At 40.3% G+C, this 13652-nt stretch overlaps 2 protein-coding genes across 3 annotated transcripts; one reads left to right on the top strand and one right to left on the bottom strand.

Moving 5' to 3' along the window:
* The first annotated feature begins 90 nt into the window (after nucleotides 1-90).
* Nucleotides 91-2625, top strand: arl6ip6 (ADP ribosylation factor like GTPase 6 interacting protein 6). The gene is made up of 4 exons (XM_023329813.1): nucleotides 91-416; nucleotides 503-556; nucleotides 1645-1777; nucleotides 1853-2625. The coding sequence occupies exons 1-4, from the start codon at nucleotides 269-271 to the stop codon at nucleotides 1944-1946; spliced, it is 429 nt and encodes a 142-aa protein (XP_023185581.1). The 5' UTR covers nucleotides 91-268; the 3' UTR covers nucleotides 1947-2625.
* A 407-nt stretch (nucleotides 2626-3032) lies between these two features.
* Nucleotides 3033-12718, bottom strand: slc19a2 (solute carrier family 19 member 2). 2 transcript variants are annotated; one of them, XM_023329811.1, is made up of 6 exons: nucleotides 12560-12718; nucleotides 8560-9090; nucleotides 8237-8483; nucleotides 7155-7347; nucleotides 6732-6873; nucleotides 3033-6641 (listed from the first exon to the last, which is right to left on the bottom strand). In XM_023329811.1, exons 1-6 carry the CDS (start codon nucleotides 12680-12682, stop codon nucleotides 6498-6500), a joined length of 1380 nt encoding a protein of 459 aa, XP_023185579.1. In that variant the 5' UTR covers nucleotides 12683-12718; the 3' UTR covers nucleotides 3033-6497. The 2 variants fall into 2 exon arrangements, with proteins under 2 accessions (XP_023185579.1, XP_023185580.1); XM_023329812.1 differs by having other exon boundaries at nucleotides 8237-8402.
* Between the last annotated feature and the right edge of the window lie 934 nt (nucleotides 12719-13652).

Genomic DNA, 13652 nt, shown 5'->3' with positions numbered 1-13652 from the left:
CAACTCGCTGTAATGTTTTAACACCTTCATATTTTAAGCCGTGAAAGCCGGTTACGGAAACTCCTACAGGACAATCTTGTTGGGCGGAAGTGCTCAGGCAGGTACGCTAGTTCCCGGATGTGATGCGGATCAAGGTTAGGTCTCAGAGAACCGGTTCAGGATCAGCGACAGAAGCGCTCTGACACGCCGGGAAGGGGCGTCCTTCAGCACGGCCCGACCTCCACAGCGATCAGACCGCATCCGGAGCTCTCGGGGCGCCGAGAGGGTCATGTCCACACCCGGGTTCAGTGGGAGTGGGAGGCTGCGGAGCAGCGGGCTCGCACCGTGGCTCAAAGCCACCTTCTCGGTTCTGGGCTCGGCTGTTGCGATGCTTGCTGTGGGTGCCTTCTGCGCTCTCACCTATCCCATCCTGAGAGGTAGACACGGCTCCAAAGCTCTCTGAGTTAGGGTTTGGTCTCCAGCTGTTACGTTCTCACGCTGACCTCTGACCTGAATGTTTCAGACCTGCGGGCGGAGAGGCTGAGAGGCGAGAATGGGACTGAAGAGACGATCCTGGGTGAGTATCCCAGGGTTCCTTTCTACGCATTTTTCCCCATTAAAGGCCATCAAGACTTTATGTTCTAATTATATAAAATAAAGTTTGTTATAGAAACATGAAGCTCATATAATAGTTATAATTTTGTATAAATTCCACAAGGCCAACAGCACATTTTCACACAAAACATTTTCACAGAATGAAAATGTTTTGACATAAGTCAAAATTACATATAAACCTCTCTGGCCCTGTCAGATAGATATTAACGTCTTTGTTTGTCAATTAAGATACTCAGAAATACAGAAATACTTAAGATACTCAGAAAGAGTATCTTAATTGACCGAAAAATTAAGATACTCCGAAAAATGCACCGAAAAATAAATTCCTTTTACTAGGGATGCATGATATTATCGGGACGGTATCGGTGTCGGCCAATATTAGCTGTAAAATTTAATGTCGGACATCAGCCATTCCATCAAAATAACTCACCGATATAAAAGGCGCTGATTTTATATGACAAACCAGTGACAACGATGCCTGCAGCATGAAATTTGCACCGTTTGAGTGTTGTCATTGTCTTACAGAGCAAATGTAAATGTGACATTAAACATAATACAAGCTGAACTTGTTCCATCATTTCCAGCAACCTATTTAGCATTTGGTAGCAGGCTAAATTGACAAAGACGATATTTTAATTCCACAGTAGAGAAAACCATATAGTTTCAGTAAGAAGGCACAGGAAGAAAGTAGTGGTATTGGTTAGCGGCCAAATGAGTTTTCGGCACATCGGATATTGACCAAAAGTCCAATGTCGTGCATCTCTACCTTATAATCAATCTATGTGTCTGATAATTTGCACTTGCACCGAATAATCTTGTACCAAGAGGCTCACACATTCTGATTTCCCCTCCTAACACACCCTGGTACAAGTAACTGAAATCCTCATAAATCCCCATAACACCAATTACACTGACCTGTCGATTTCGCTGACCTGTCGATTTCAATTTTTGCCGATGGTGATTTTTCTGTCTGAAAAGTCGCTAAACATGGGCGTCAAAATGAATAAGCCAGCGACCAGAAACCAGTGACCAGTCACGTGTGTGTTCCAGGTTTCTGGAGCATCCTGATAATCTCAACTGTTGCTGGATGCATCTCCTGTATCTTCTCGTGGACTCTCACTCAGCTGGACTCGCACCAGCCTGGCATGGCCTTCCCCAGCCTCCTCTCTCTGCTTGATTTCAGGTACTGCAGAGTTGAAGCTGCACATGTGTTCAGCTTTACTTACTGGGTGACATTTATCGTGTCTGTTTGCTGCAGAGACCCTTCCAGCCACGGATTCAATGTGACCTCTGGACTAGCCGTTCTGAATGGCGTCCTGGCCACGCTGACTCTCATCTGGAGCCTCTCCTGAGGCTTCGTTCTCAGCTGCACAGAGACCTGAAGACAATTCACTCTGTATGAGACTTTTGGACTTTTTATTTATATTTCTGTATGACAAGATAAGGGATCGAGCATTAGAGCCTTGGGAACATGGGCGAACCTGGAAATTCTACAGTTGCAATTTGGAATATTGTACTTTTTTTTACCATTTATTGCTGTACTCACATTCAATTCTCTCTATTTTTATGAGTATAAAGAAACATTCAAGTCATTTTGTTTGTCTTATGTTTCCCTTGGTTCTTTTTTATTGAGGTGAACCGTTGCTTCGTTTTCTCACCGATCACCGATCTTTAAAAAAGTTGACCTACAGTTTTTGATTTTTTGGCCGATGCCAATGTTGTTTTTCTGACAAAGTCGTTACATTATCAAGAGCAGGGTGGCTGACACACCACTGGTGGGCTGGCCTGTCAGTCAGTCCTCTCATGACAGAACAAAAGAGGATTGGCCAATCGCCGATGACCCAGAATTAAGGAAATCGGTGTGAGCTCCTCCTAGTTTTTACTGTGTAATCTTGTAGTTTCACTGATCAAGTTATTCGAATATCAGAATTAGGGCAGTTTTGTGGTTCAGAGGGTTAAATATTTCTTTTCCTGCTCTTTTCTTTCAATAAACAGATCATTGAACAGCTGGTAAGTTGCTGTGAAAAAGTATTTCACGTGTACTTGCAGGTTCTTTGTGGTTTTCTTTTAATTTGACAAAGTTTGTTTCAAATCAAACAAGAATATGGTTCTTTTAGTAATTTTGTAACCTTTTCCAGATGGATAGATGTCATTTAATTTGTTCTTGAGTTTCTTTATTATACCAGGCTCTTCGTCGCCCTGCCCAGTCCCATTAGTGTTGAGGCACGGGAGTGGCAGAGTCATGCTTGCCGGGGGGGCGGCATGTTTTAACAGACGTGGCTGGATTGAGGGTAAACCGAACAAAACAAAGATGGAGAATCAATGCCTGAAAACCATTTTTGTGTTTATTGTTAAGCTTGTCATAAAATATCAGGAAAAAGACTGATTGCACACACACACACACACACCTGTTCAGATAACAAATGAAACACAATAACCACATGTATAAAAAGAATTTATTCAATATATATGACATATTACAAAATGACATTTTTACATTGTATAAAAAGCATTTGGTTGTCTTTTGCATATATTAAAATAATTGCCCTACAGCATATAGAGAGCGAATTTCATGTTAACAGTGACGTTTGTTCGACAAGTTTGCAAGAGCCTGAAACATTTAATTCAAAGCATCAAAAGATTACAGAAGAAAAATAAATAGGCATGGAAATAAATTATAAGGCAAACACTGCAACTCAATTAGACGTCTCTAAATCTAGAGACTAGTGATTAAAGGAGTAGTGTCTAGTTGTACATTCATATGTCAGACGAGACAACAGAAACTACAGTCTCCGTAATTAAGCTGGTACAGCAAGGAATTCTGGGATATGCATTATATTCTCTGATTATATCAAAATTCATTTGGTCGTTTTGCTTAATCGCATACGAACTCCTGGCAACAGTGAAACAAAATTTTTTATATGTTTTTGTCTATAAGAACTTTTTTATGTTGCCTCTTCATAAACTGGAGCCGTTTTTGTTTGACAGACATGAATGTTTCAGATCAGGGGTGCACCGATAATTCGCCTGGCCATAGAACTGGCCTCGATTTCCTCAATTTTAAGATCGCGTTGGGCCGATATTTGCGTGACAAAGTAAGTAAAGGTTTGAAAATCAGCTACTGTCCCATGAGGGAGGAGACAGACACGCCCACCAGGTCACGTCTACACGCGCTTTGTTAGCGATAATCGCTCCACTGCTGGCAATTTAACAGCTTTGATGCTACGCAGGCTTTTTAAAGATCGGCGATCGGCAATCGGTACACCCCTATTTCAGATTAAACTATCTTCAGGTTCACAGATAATCTGAATAAAAAGATAAAGCAGACTTTAAATGAGGATTTTAGTTATTAAAAAGAAGAATGGTATGAACTAACCCGAGTCTGTAGAACAAATAATCATCTCTAATCATGACGACTGGTTGTTCAACTCTTTACTGCTGGAATTTTGGGTCAATCTGAATTTAGCTGCATTAATGGCCTTCACACGTGAATTGTTTATGGAGATAAGACATGGCTTAGAAAACTTTCCCAAAAATGTGTTTTTGTTTTCATAAAGTATTTATGACATAAGGTGAGAGGGTGAATACTTTTCACATGTTAGGTTGGATCATTCCCCCCTAAAATGGAATCATTTGAAAGCTGGCATTATTTTTCTTCAGATTATGTTTGTCTAATTATCTGAAATATTTACCTGTGACAAAAGAAGCAAAGCAGAAACACAATTACTTCTACTTACTGCACATTTATCTTCACTTATGTATTTTAAAGCAGCTTTTCAGTGCAATTTGTCATCAACTAAACAAAAACGAAAAGCAGCTAAAATTTCTAAGGTACTTAAACAACAAATGACAAAGGAGCAGGGGATCATTTCAAGTTTCACAATGTAGTGTTCAGTGCAAACCTGCCAACATTAATTGTGCTTCTCAGTACCACTACTTCCAACATGGAAGCATACATACATCTTTGTTAATTAGTGCATTACAGTCTACGGATTCACAGAAAGAGAAAAAAAAACACATTTACAGTCATATGAAGTCATTCTGGCTGGTAAACGGTAGAACACTTAATATGGTACTGTAGCTGATTTGGTTTCTATTACAGCCCAAAAAACACTAGATAATATTTTCCTGTCAATTTGTGCTAAACCTAATTTATCTAAAATATGAATTTGGAACAGTACGAAGCATTAGATCAGACAGTATTTTTTTTATATAATAAATGTAACCTAGGACAGTTGATATCTACCATCTATGGTAATCTAATCTATAGCTATAATATACTCAGTGCATTTTATGCACACTTTACTCCCAACGACTGCATTATGAATAGGAATAAAATAAGGTTCTGATGATGCGTTTCTACAACATGCTGTAATTCAAGTAATTTCACCATTTAGAACTGAGACTCCTGAGATGCTCCTGATCAATAAGCAATGGTGACAATTTTTAGACTCTCATAATCTCAGTAATAAGCCTGCAGTCACACTGACTGCTTTGACTTATCCCATATGCCAGTGCAACACACTTTTTTAAAATCTTTTTTGGCTGGTCATTTTTTTGGGGGCTTGTCTGGGATTCCAACATCTGAGATGGTCATTCTGTAACTAAAGGATATTTTCCAAACTCCCAAGGAAATGTGAAATATTCCATATTATATAGTCCACATAATCACCAATATGTGCCCCTTGTTAAATTGTACCTGCTGAGACAAAATGTAAACAGTTATATAAAAATATTTCGCAAATAGTGAACTGACTCCCAAGTACCACCTTAAAAATGGCATGTTTCTCTTCCTTAACCATGTTTATGACAAACCTGTGCATCATCAATAGGGTCAAAGTTAAAAAAATAAAAATATGTAAACATACTAGTTATTTATAAATATGATAATGTGACAAGGATGAATCATAAAAAAAACATTAAATATTTTGTTTTTAACCGTTTGAGTGGATAGACGTGAAGAAAAGGCCCTCATTAATAAAAGCTGTTCAGATACGAGTTGGTCACCTGATAATTAGGTGAAAATCCAGCATGTTTTAGAGACATCATCTGAATCTTGTTTTGGCCATCCCATCCATTCCTCCATCTGTGACAGTAGACGTCACAAAGTCGCTATAAACTCTGCCGAGAGCTGCAGAAGCTAAATAACTATTGGTCGCTGTTCATTATGTCACCATATGCGTCACCCGGCTGAGTTAAGCAGTTTTATAAACTCCCAGAGTGATCAGGAAATTAACCGACTTTAACCAGTTCCAGGCACTAGCGCCCCCGGGAGGCAGAAAGCTGGAACAGTTTCTAAAAGCTGTGGAAAACGAAGGGAAGTGGAATGTAATAAAAAGCTTTGAGCAATAATGTTGAATTAAATAAAATCCTAAGAGAGATGAGCACATTTTAATGTGCATTCTAATGACTATTGTTAAAAAAATGGTTTGTTTACAGGTTTGATTTTCCATCCTTGTTTCCATTAAGGCATTGATGAATATCTCACATTTAGAAATTAAGATAGAGTGCAAAATCAAACCTCCTCTAACTGTATTTTAATAGTTTAAACACCAAATGTTGGTATTGCATCCCACTGAAAATCTGCAAATATTGAATCAGTAATAAGTGGGAGTCCACTGTAAGGCCAAAAAACCTGACCAATATATAAAAAAATCTTAATATAGTTGCTTTTATTTCTATTGAAAACAAACCCACTGACTTCTGTGGTTAAATTTCAGGTCTGCGTCACTCAGACCTGAAATTACTGGGCTCAGAAGAAAACTTGGATCATTAATACTTTGGTGGAACAAGAAGTTCAGGTCCAGCCCACTTCAGCATATGAGGACATCATGAAAAGTGCACCATTCAGTTTGTTCCGAGAAAGTGATTCAATGTTCTTTCAAAGCATTTAGGTGAATCATTCACTGTGTCACGGCACCGTTTGGAGGAGGGCTGGACTCTCCGTTCACTTCCTGCATGGTCCGCCTGGAGGAGAAGACTCTGTAGAGGCCGGCCAGGAGGAAGACCACCGAGATGACTGCGAAGTAGCCTCCGTAGATGAAAAACTGAGGGAGCGAGACCAAACAGGCGGCCGTCAAACGCAATCCTGGCCTCAGCAAAGCTTTCGCCACATCACCAAACAGCCGACACGTTACCTGAGTGACGACATCAAGGCCGAGTCCGGCTGAGTCCACCACGACCACGGTGATCAGAGTCCCGAGCAGCAGGGCTCCGAACGTGTTGACTCCAAACACCAGAGCGTATCTCTGCATGCTGAGGCTGGCCGCTATCTGGTACCTGGAGGTCAGGGAGCAACGCTGAAACGAAGCACAGCACTGTACTGTACTCCTCCTCATCTACATCGACACGCTGCAGAAGAAGCTGCAGGTGCTTCATGTTGAAACGGCAGAAAGCTTCAGATGGAGCAACAGACTACTTGCTGCAATCTGGATTCACCGAGACACACTTCTCCTTTCTGCCTTCCCCCTTTTCTTTCTAAAGGTACCAAAGAATCGCTCAAAATCAGATTCTGACGCTTCCTCCTCACACTGCGGCGTTCCACGCCATGGTAGACTCACGTTGCCACAGTGATGAGAAGCATGTAGATGGTCCTGAAGATGACGTAGGAGCCGTAGCTCACCCAGATGTTCTTCGGCAGGGTCATGATGAAAACGCAGGCGGCCATGAGGAGGGAGAGGACCCACAGGAGCAGTTCTCCCCAGTGGGTCCAGTCCACTGGGAGGCAGCCCACCAGCAGAGCAGCCAGAGCGCCTGCAGGACACGACACGGCTCAGACATCTGGACTCGGAATAACTAGGGATGAAGAAATCACTTTTTTTCTGAATGTGATTTTGTTGTAATGCCGTAGAAAAGTATTTACTCCCCTTTAGACGGCTGTGATTAAAAAAAGAAAGTGGTTGTCAAGGGGATCAAGTTAACCCTGTTTGATTAAAACAGTCCGGGTTACTTTTGGTAGTTTTCATTAGAAGTAAATGAAGTGCTTTAGAATTTATTCAGAAAAAATATTTTAGGGGAACTAATCGCACTAAGCATTTTCAAAGTTAGCAAAAACGCTAAATGAAAAGCTAGCTCTTCTATTAGCGCATCAGCAGATTAGCGGAAGTGTGCTCACAGCTGGAATACTGATAACATCTCACATTTCTGCAGCTCATTCATTTTGAGGATTGACAGCAATTTAGCTAATGTTAGCCTTGCTAAGGTGCTAGGCTTGTTTCCAATTTGTACCTTTACAAGTTAAGGAAGTTTTGAGAATCTTAAACTGTTTAACCTTAACTGTGAAAGAATGTCTGTCCAGTGAAGAATCATCAAAGTGTGGCTTGACTGGTCAAAATCCTTCCATGTTGAACAGCAGTTAGCTGCTAACAATTTGTTGAGGGATTGTTGCACTGTTTAGTAATCACTTCTTGTCTATTTCTTTTATTGTCAAGCCAAAATGGGAACATTAAAGTGTTGTTATTGGGTCCTTGAAACAGCTTTCAATAACCAGCATGTTAAAAAAAAAATCTAATAGTACTTTCTGTCTTACGTCAAAATAAAAGTCTACTTCCAGAATCTGTGAGTTAGATTGGACTGACTTGTCAAGTCTTGACATTTGAGAAACACCGGTCTGGAAATTCAGAAATGAAAGCAGAAGACGTACCGAGCAGCGTGGACAGCGTCTCTACGTAGCCGTTGTAGATTTCGTGGTGTTGGGATGAATAGAACGTCTCCCACAGAGCCTGAGCGTAGTTGATGATCTGGAAGTAGCCACATGTGGCCAGGGCCCACCACAACGACCATGCCAGCAGGGGGCGACACCTGTAGCACTGCAGGAAGTCATGGAAAAGCATCCTTAACACCTGCACAAGCCCACTGCTGCCACCTGCTGCTTCAGATGACCTGGATATCTGAAAGAGGAAGAGTTCCCTTCTTTACACGACACACAAACTTTCAATAAGTTGTCAGGACGTGCAGATTTCTCACCATGGGCGTTCTGCTTTCTGAATCCTCTGCCTTATCAGGGCTGCAGCCAGCTGCAGGTTCCTCGACTACTCCTGGACTCATGTGGAAAAACAAACTCCTCTTGGGCATGGGGAGGAACCAGGGGGAGACGAAGGCCACGGCGGCTGACGCCAGCGTGATGATAATGAGGTGCACCAGCTCCGCTTTGGCCAGCGACAGCAGGAGCTGACCGAGGAGCGACCCGGCGGCCGAGCCGAACAGAGTGACGCTGCGGCAGTAACCGGTCACCCTCTGGTAGAGCTCTGGCTCCACCACGCTGTAGATGTAGGAGTAGTAGGCCACCTCCGACGCTGTGGCCAACCCAAAGAAAAACTCCAACAGTTGCATGGCCAGCATGCCCTGGGCCTTCCAGAGCATGGCGTAGGTCAGTACCAGGCTGCAGGCCTGCAGCACCAACACCGGTTTGTAGCAGAGGTAGTCTGTAGCCAGGAAGACCGGGAGCAACAGGGCGAGGTAGGAATATGTCCATACGGGATAGATTTCATTGACAACCTGCAGAAAACACAAGAAATAGATTTTTACATTAGTAGAATTATAAAAAGAAAAGAAGAAAAAAAAAACAGTTTCCCCCAGAAAACCTGCTAAGTCCAGTATTAGTGGGTTAGCGTTAATTTTACACCAGATGTAGCAAGACGCATCTGGTCTTGCTACATCTGAAGCTAAAACTTCAGATGAAACTGAAGCTACATTTCTTGGAAATGTAGCTTCAGTTTCATTGGACTTTTCCCAGAAGTCTTAGGGGTCATCAAGATGTTTTTTTTAGTAAATGTGAGATGGGTCTTTCTGTTCTTGTGGGTCAGTAGGGGTTCTGGCCTTAGAATGCTCCCATGGAGGCTCATTTTTACCTTCATGGGAGGCAGTCTTTCCTTCTGATTGCTTAAACATGACCCTTGACCTCAACTGAGGCAGTGAGCAGAGCTTTAGATGTCCTCTGGGTGACTCATCGATGAGCTCTTGGAGTAAGAAGAGGATTTATGCCTCACACGAGGAGATTTCTCAGTTAAAAGATCCAATTTTGAAAATGTTTGCATATGTGAAAAGACGAGTATGAGCGAACGAGTGAGAAAAACAGCGTGTCTTTTTAATTGGTGTATGTAAACCTCTGGTTCCAAATGTATTCCTTCAAGTTTCATTATAAAATTTGTGACAATACAAAATGTACAAATATTTTTAATCCTAAATTGAATATAGAACTTAAAAACATGCACATCATTAATCTTTATGGGATATTTGCATTTCATGCTAAGTGGATTGTTGCACCTTAGAGGGTTGCTAGTTTATTTTATGCTAACTGCACTAATCTCTAATATAAGGATGCTAATAGAAATTAGAAATCAACTCCATATTTATATTTTAGAATTTGTTTTTCACAGTGTGGCTTCGCCTCTGCTTTCGATATAATTAATTCCTACAAAACTAAAAAAAAAAAAAAGCTGTTAATTTAGTTAATGAAAATGAATTTTTATACCAGTTTAAATCAATATAGCAAGGTCAAATTATTAGCCTCCTGAAAAGAAAATCACACAAAACTTGCAATATTTACAAAGAAATGACTAGAATGAAAACTGTTCACATTTTATTGCTTCCAAAAGACCAAAGACAAAATCTCCAAAGATTGATAGGTATGTTTAATTGATGTGCCAATTTGTCAAAAATTTAAAATCCATCAAAAATGAATTACAACTGATTACAATTTCGACGTTGCAGTCAGCAACAATTACACCTTTTATTCTGCCTCCAAACTTCAGTTAAATGCACAGCAAAAACTTGGTTTCTAATACTGGACTTTGTGGAACACCAAAAGATTTTCCCAAGACTACGGTTTGGCATTATTGTTCAGTACCGAAACCTCTTCTGAATAAATTCTGTGTCTAAAGTTTTAAAGCATCTATATCAGTTTTATTCGGTTTTTAGCTGTTTAAGTCAGACCTTGCGAATCAAAAACCAGCAGCAGGACGTGAAGTAGAGCTCTGAACCAATCAACATCTGTGTTAGTAGGACACTCAAAAACTGTTCCATGTTTCGCCACGGCACAGGAAATGGCAACAATTTTATAGTACCGACTGCATTAGATATAGAACAGTCATATGCTTCTGCCTTGTTTTCTATTAGCTACTACTTCTCTTCCATTCCTGACGCAAACATAGCATGATGCGGCTACATGATCAAAAGTAGAACAATGTCATGCTGACAGATTTGTTGCTGGTCCACATTACGACCTGATGAAGGTCATTATTTAAAGGATTAACAAGAAATCTGACATTTTTGGAGAGATTATCCCAATCTGAATGGAGTGTGTCTGAGCCTCCTGCTGCAAACAGCACGACTTTAACAGAGAAGTGCTGCTCACAGGCTCACACCGGACCTGCTGGTTTGACACAATCGCCTTCCAAACTCCGGCTTATTAATCACAACAGCGACTAAAACTGTTTTCGTTTAGCAATGCACAAAAATAACATTTTTTAGCAAAGCAGCAAAACTAAAACCTGACACACTTTTAGTGTGTAAATGGATCAACCAGCAACCTTTTCTAGCTGCGGCTTAAAAGAGTCAAGCAAGTTTAGGGACGTATGTTTTATTGTGAATGAAGTGAGTGTAAAATTTCAATGAATGCCAAAAAAATCCACTTCATTCCAAGTGTTTCTGAAGCCAAAAAAAAGTGAATGAATTATAAGATTTTACCAATTTAATTTGATATATTTAAACATCAGGCTTTCCCCGTGTATTATAAGCCTGGCGGGCCACCAGGCTTTCCTTGTGCCCCCACCATTGCTTATCTTTTAAAGTCTTTTTAAAATCTTTGCCTTTTTTAAGACTGTATAGTTTGTGTTCAGGTCTTAATCTTCCAATTTTTTAATCGCACATAGTTGTCAAGTGATATTTTCAAATTTCATGTAAACATTAAACATTTATTAACTCAAAAACGTGACGGGCAGCTGGATGAATGACTGCCCTAACTTACTAACCCACCGGGCTTAGTGAGTTTTCTGGGGGATACCTTGAACATCAAAGCACATGTTTCCTTTTTCTTTATCCAGTCACTCGTGTATTTGAGGGTAGAAAAAAGTAGATTTTTTTTCCCTGTTTTGATTTATTTAACGGACAGGAAAATTAAAAACAAAATAAAGCCCAAATTTTGCTTCTTGTTTTACAATTTGACCTGATGGTCAGAGCTGATCAAAGTTAAACTGTCTAATTGACTGTAACACTGATACACAGTTGTGTTTAAATCTCTTACAATGAACAGAGTAACACAACATAATGAAACTCAACAACTGAAGGAACATGTGGACGTAGAAAAAGTGATTTCCAAAGAGCCATACATTCCTGCTCTGCAAGCCAGTAACACGTCTGGTCAGCTGGATGGACTGACCTCGATGCTAAAGACCACATGAATCAGCATGCAGATATTTGTACATTATATTTTCATGTATTAAAGGAGTAAACTGTGCTAAACGGAATTCTTGGTTCCCTTTCATGATTCACACCCAAAAAAAAAAAACAAAAAAAAAATCAGTTAAATCCAAAATTATGACAGATCTAAAATCGTATAAGTCATTTATCAGAAGGGACACAACTCTATATGACAGACTGAATGAACTGCTCTCAGGTTTGATCCGTCTGCTCTCTGGATTACAGGGAGCTGTGCGTCTCTGGAAGCAGAATATAAAAAGTTAAGAACTGGATCCGAACCTCTGCGTTTACACAGCACACAGCAGGTCGGGTTCGTCTGGGAAACGTCAATTCGGTGCAGCGCAGCACGTGGGCTCTTAAAAACACAACAGGAAGTCCTTGACAACTATAACTTCATTAACCCGGAGAAGCTGCAAGGGAGCCGCGAACAAGCGGGACCGATTCTCCTTTATTTAGAAGGTCCAGAACCAGTCGGGTCCAAACGCGTGCGGAAACAATCTGGAGAGTGATGCAAGAGGAGCTGTGACCCACAGCAGGGCCACCTCACCTGGGTCTCCGTCAGGTTCTTGTCCGGTCCCATCAGGTAAGCGGTGAGGAAAGGTTCCGACGGCCGCAGGCTGGAGAAGAAGCCGTACACACACAGCAGGACCGTGGGATACACCGCGGACATCGTGGACCAGTTCGTTTCGACCTCCAGCGCTTCTGCTTCTACGGTTTCTCTCGTTTTTTTCTCTCAATAATCTGGTTCGAGTAAATTACCGCCCCCAGCTGTTCCGAAGAGGAACTGCAGCTAAAGGAGTCGCTCTTCCTGAGCTAGAATGAAAATAAACTGATCCGTTTTAAAGGGTTCGTTTTAGAAAAACAGTTCCTTTATATAATTTTTTATTTTGTCACAAATCACAAACTTCCACATATTTTATTGGGATTTTATATAATGTTGTCTGTTCACAGCAAAATCTTCAAATATGAGCGTCAGACCTCAAATCAACTCAATACTTTTTATGATTAGTGGTGGGATTTGATTTTAAAAAATGAATCCAGTCAATGACAGAGCCTGTAATTAATGAATCAAATTTTAATCAAAACAATATATTGACAAAATAATGTTACAAAAACTCATCAGTTTTCTTCTCCTTTACCCCAAGAAAACATTTGTTTAAAAATCATCTATTCCACTCACACAAAAAAAAAGATATTAATTTTCCTAGAATGATTTTCTGCGAAAGAAATTGAAAATAAATATCGATTCCTGTGCGTTTCGTGGCTGAGATTTTGAGACAACACACCTATTTTTTCCAATTGCGACTTCATGAATGTTTTTAGAACGATTTTCAAAAGATATCTATTCCATCTTTAAGTTTTAATATAAGAAAATTTGGTCTTCTAACAGGGGATGAAGAGATAAATTATGATATATTTAATGCTCTGGCTAAGTTTTATTCACAAATACTGCTTTGTAAAAAATCACCACCATTTTTCAAGTGAAAAGATTTTATTTAAGAGTGTGGAAAGTTGGAACATCACAAAAGCCCAATCTTTATACCAATATGTTAATATCAATTTAAGATTTGAAATTTGTCTCGCATTTGTGACATTTTGTTTTACTTTCCTCACAGTTAGTTTGTGACTGTATTCTTTTT

Source organism: Xiphophorus maculatus, chromosome 24 (assembly GCF_002775205.1).
Source record: "Xiphophorus maculatus strain JP 163 A chromosome 24, X_maculatus-5.0-male, whole genome shotgun sequence".
In the NCBI taxonomy this organism is placed as follows: Eukaryota; Metazoa; Chordata; class Actinopteri; order Cyprinodontiformes; family Poeciliidae; genus Xiphophorus; species Xiphophorus maculatus.
This window is presented reverse-complemented; position numbering and strand designations above follow the sequence as displayed.

What these genes read in the sequence shown, in the direction of transcription:
- arl6ip6 (XM_023329813.1), top strand. Translation starts at nt 269, where the DNA reads ATGTCCACACCCGGGTTCAGTGGGAGTGGGAGGCTGCGGAGCAGCGGG. An exon ending in GACTGAAGAGACGATCCTGG is followed by an intron (nt 557 to 1,644) that starts GTGAGTATCCCA and finishes TGTGTGTTCCAG; the next exon opens with GTTTCTGGAGCATCCTGATA. An exon ending in CTCTCTCTGCTTGATTTCAG is followed by an intron (nt 1,778 to 1,852) that starts GTACTGCAGAGT and finishes TGTTTGCTGCAG; the next exon opens with AGACCCTTCCAGCCACGGAT.
- slc19a2 (XM_023329811.1), bottom strand. Translation starts at nt 12,682, where the DNA reads ATGTCCGCGGTGTATCCCACGGTCCTGCTGTGTGTGTACGGCTTCTTC. An exon ending in CAGAAAGCAGAACGCCCATG is followed by an intron (nt 8,484 to 8,559) that starts GTGAGAAATCTG and finishes TTCCTCTTTCAG; the next exon opens with ATATCCAGGTCATCTGAAGC. An exon ending in GCCTTGATGTCGTCACTCAG is followed by an intron (nt 6,642 to 6,731) that starts GTAACGTGTCGG and finishes TCGCTCCCTCAG; the next exon opens with TTTTTCATCTACGGAGGCTA.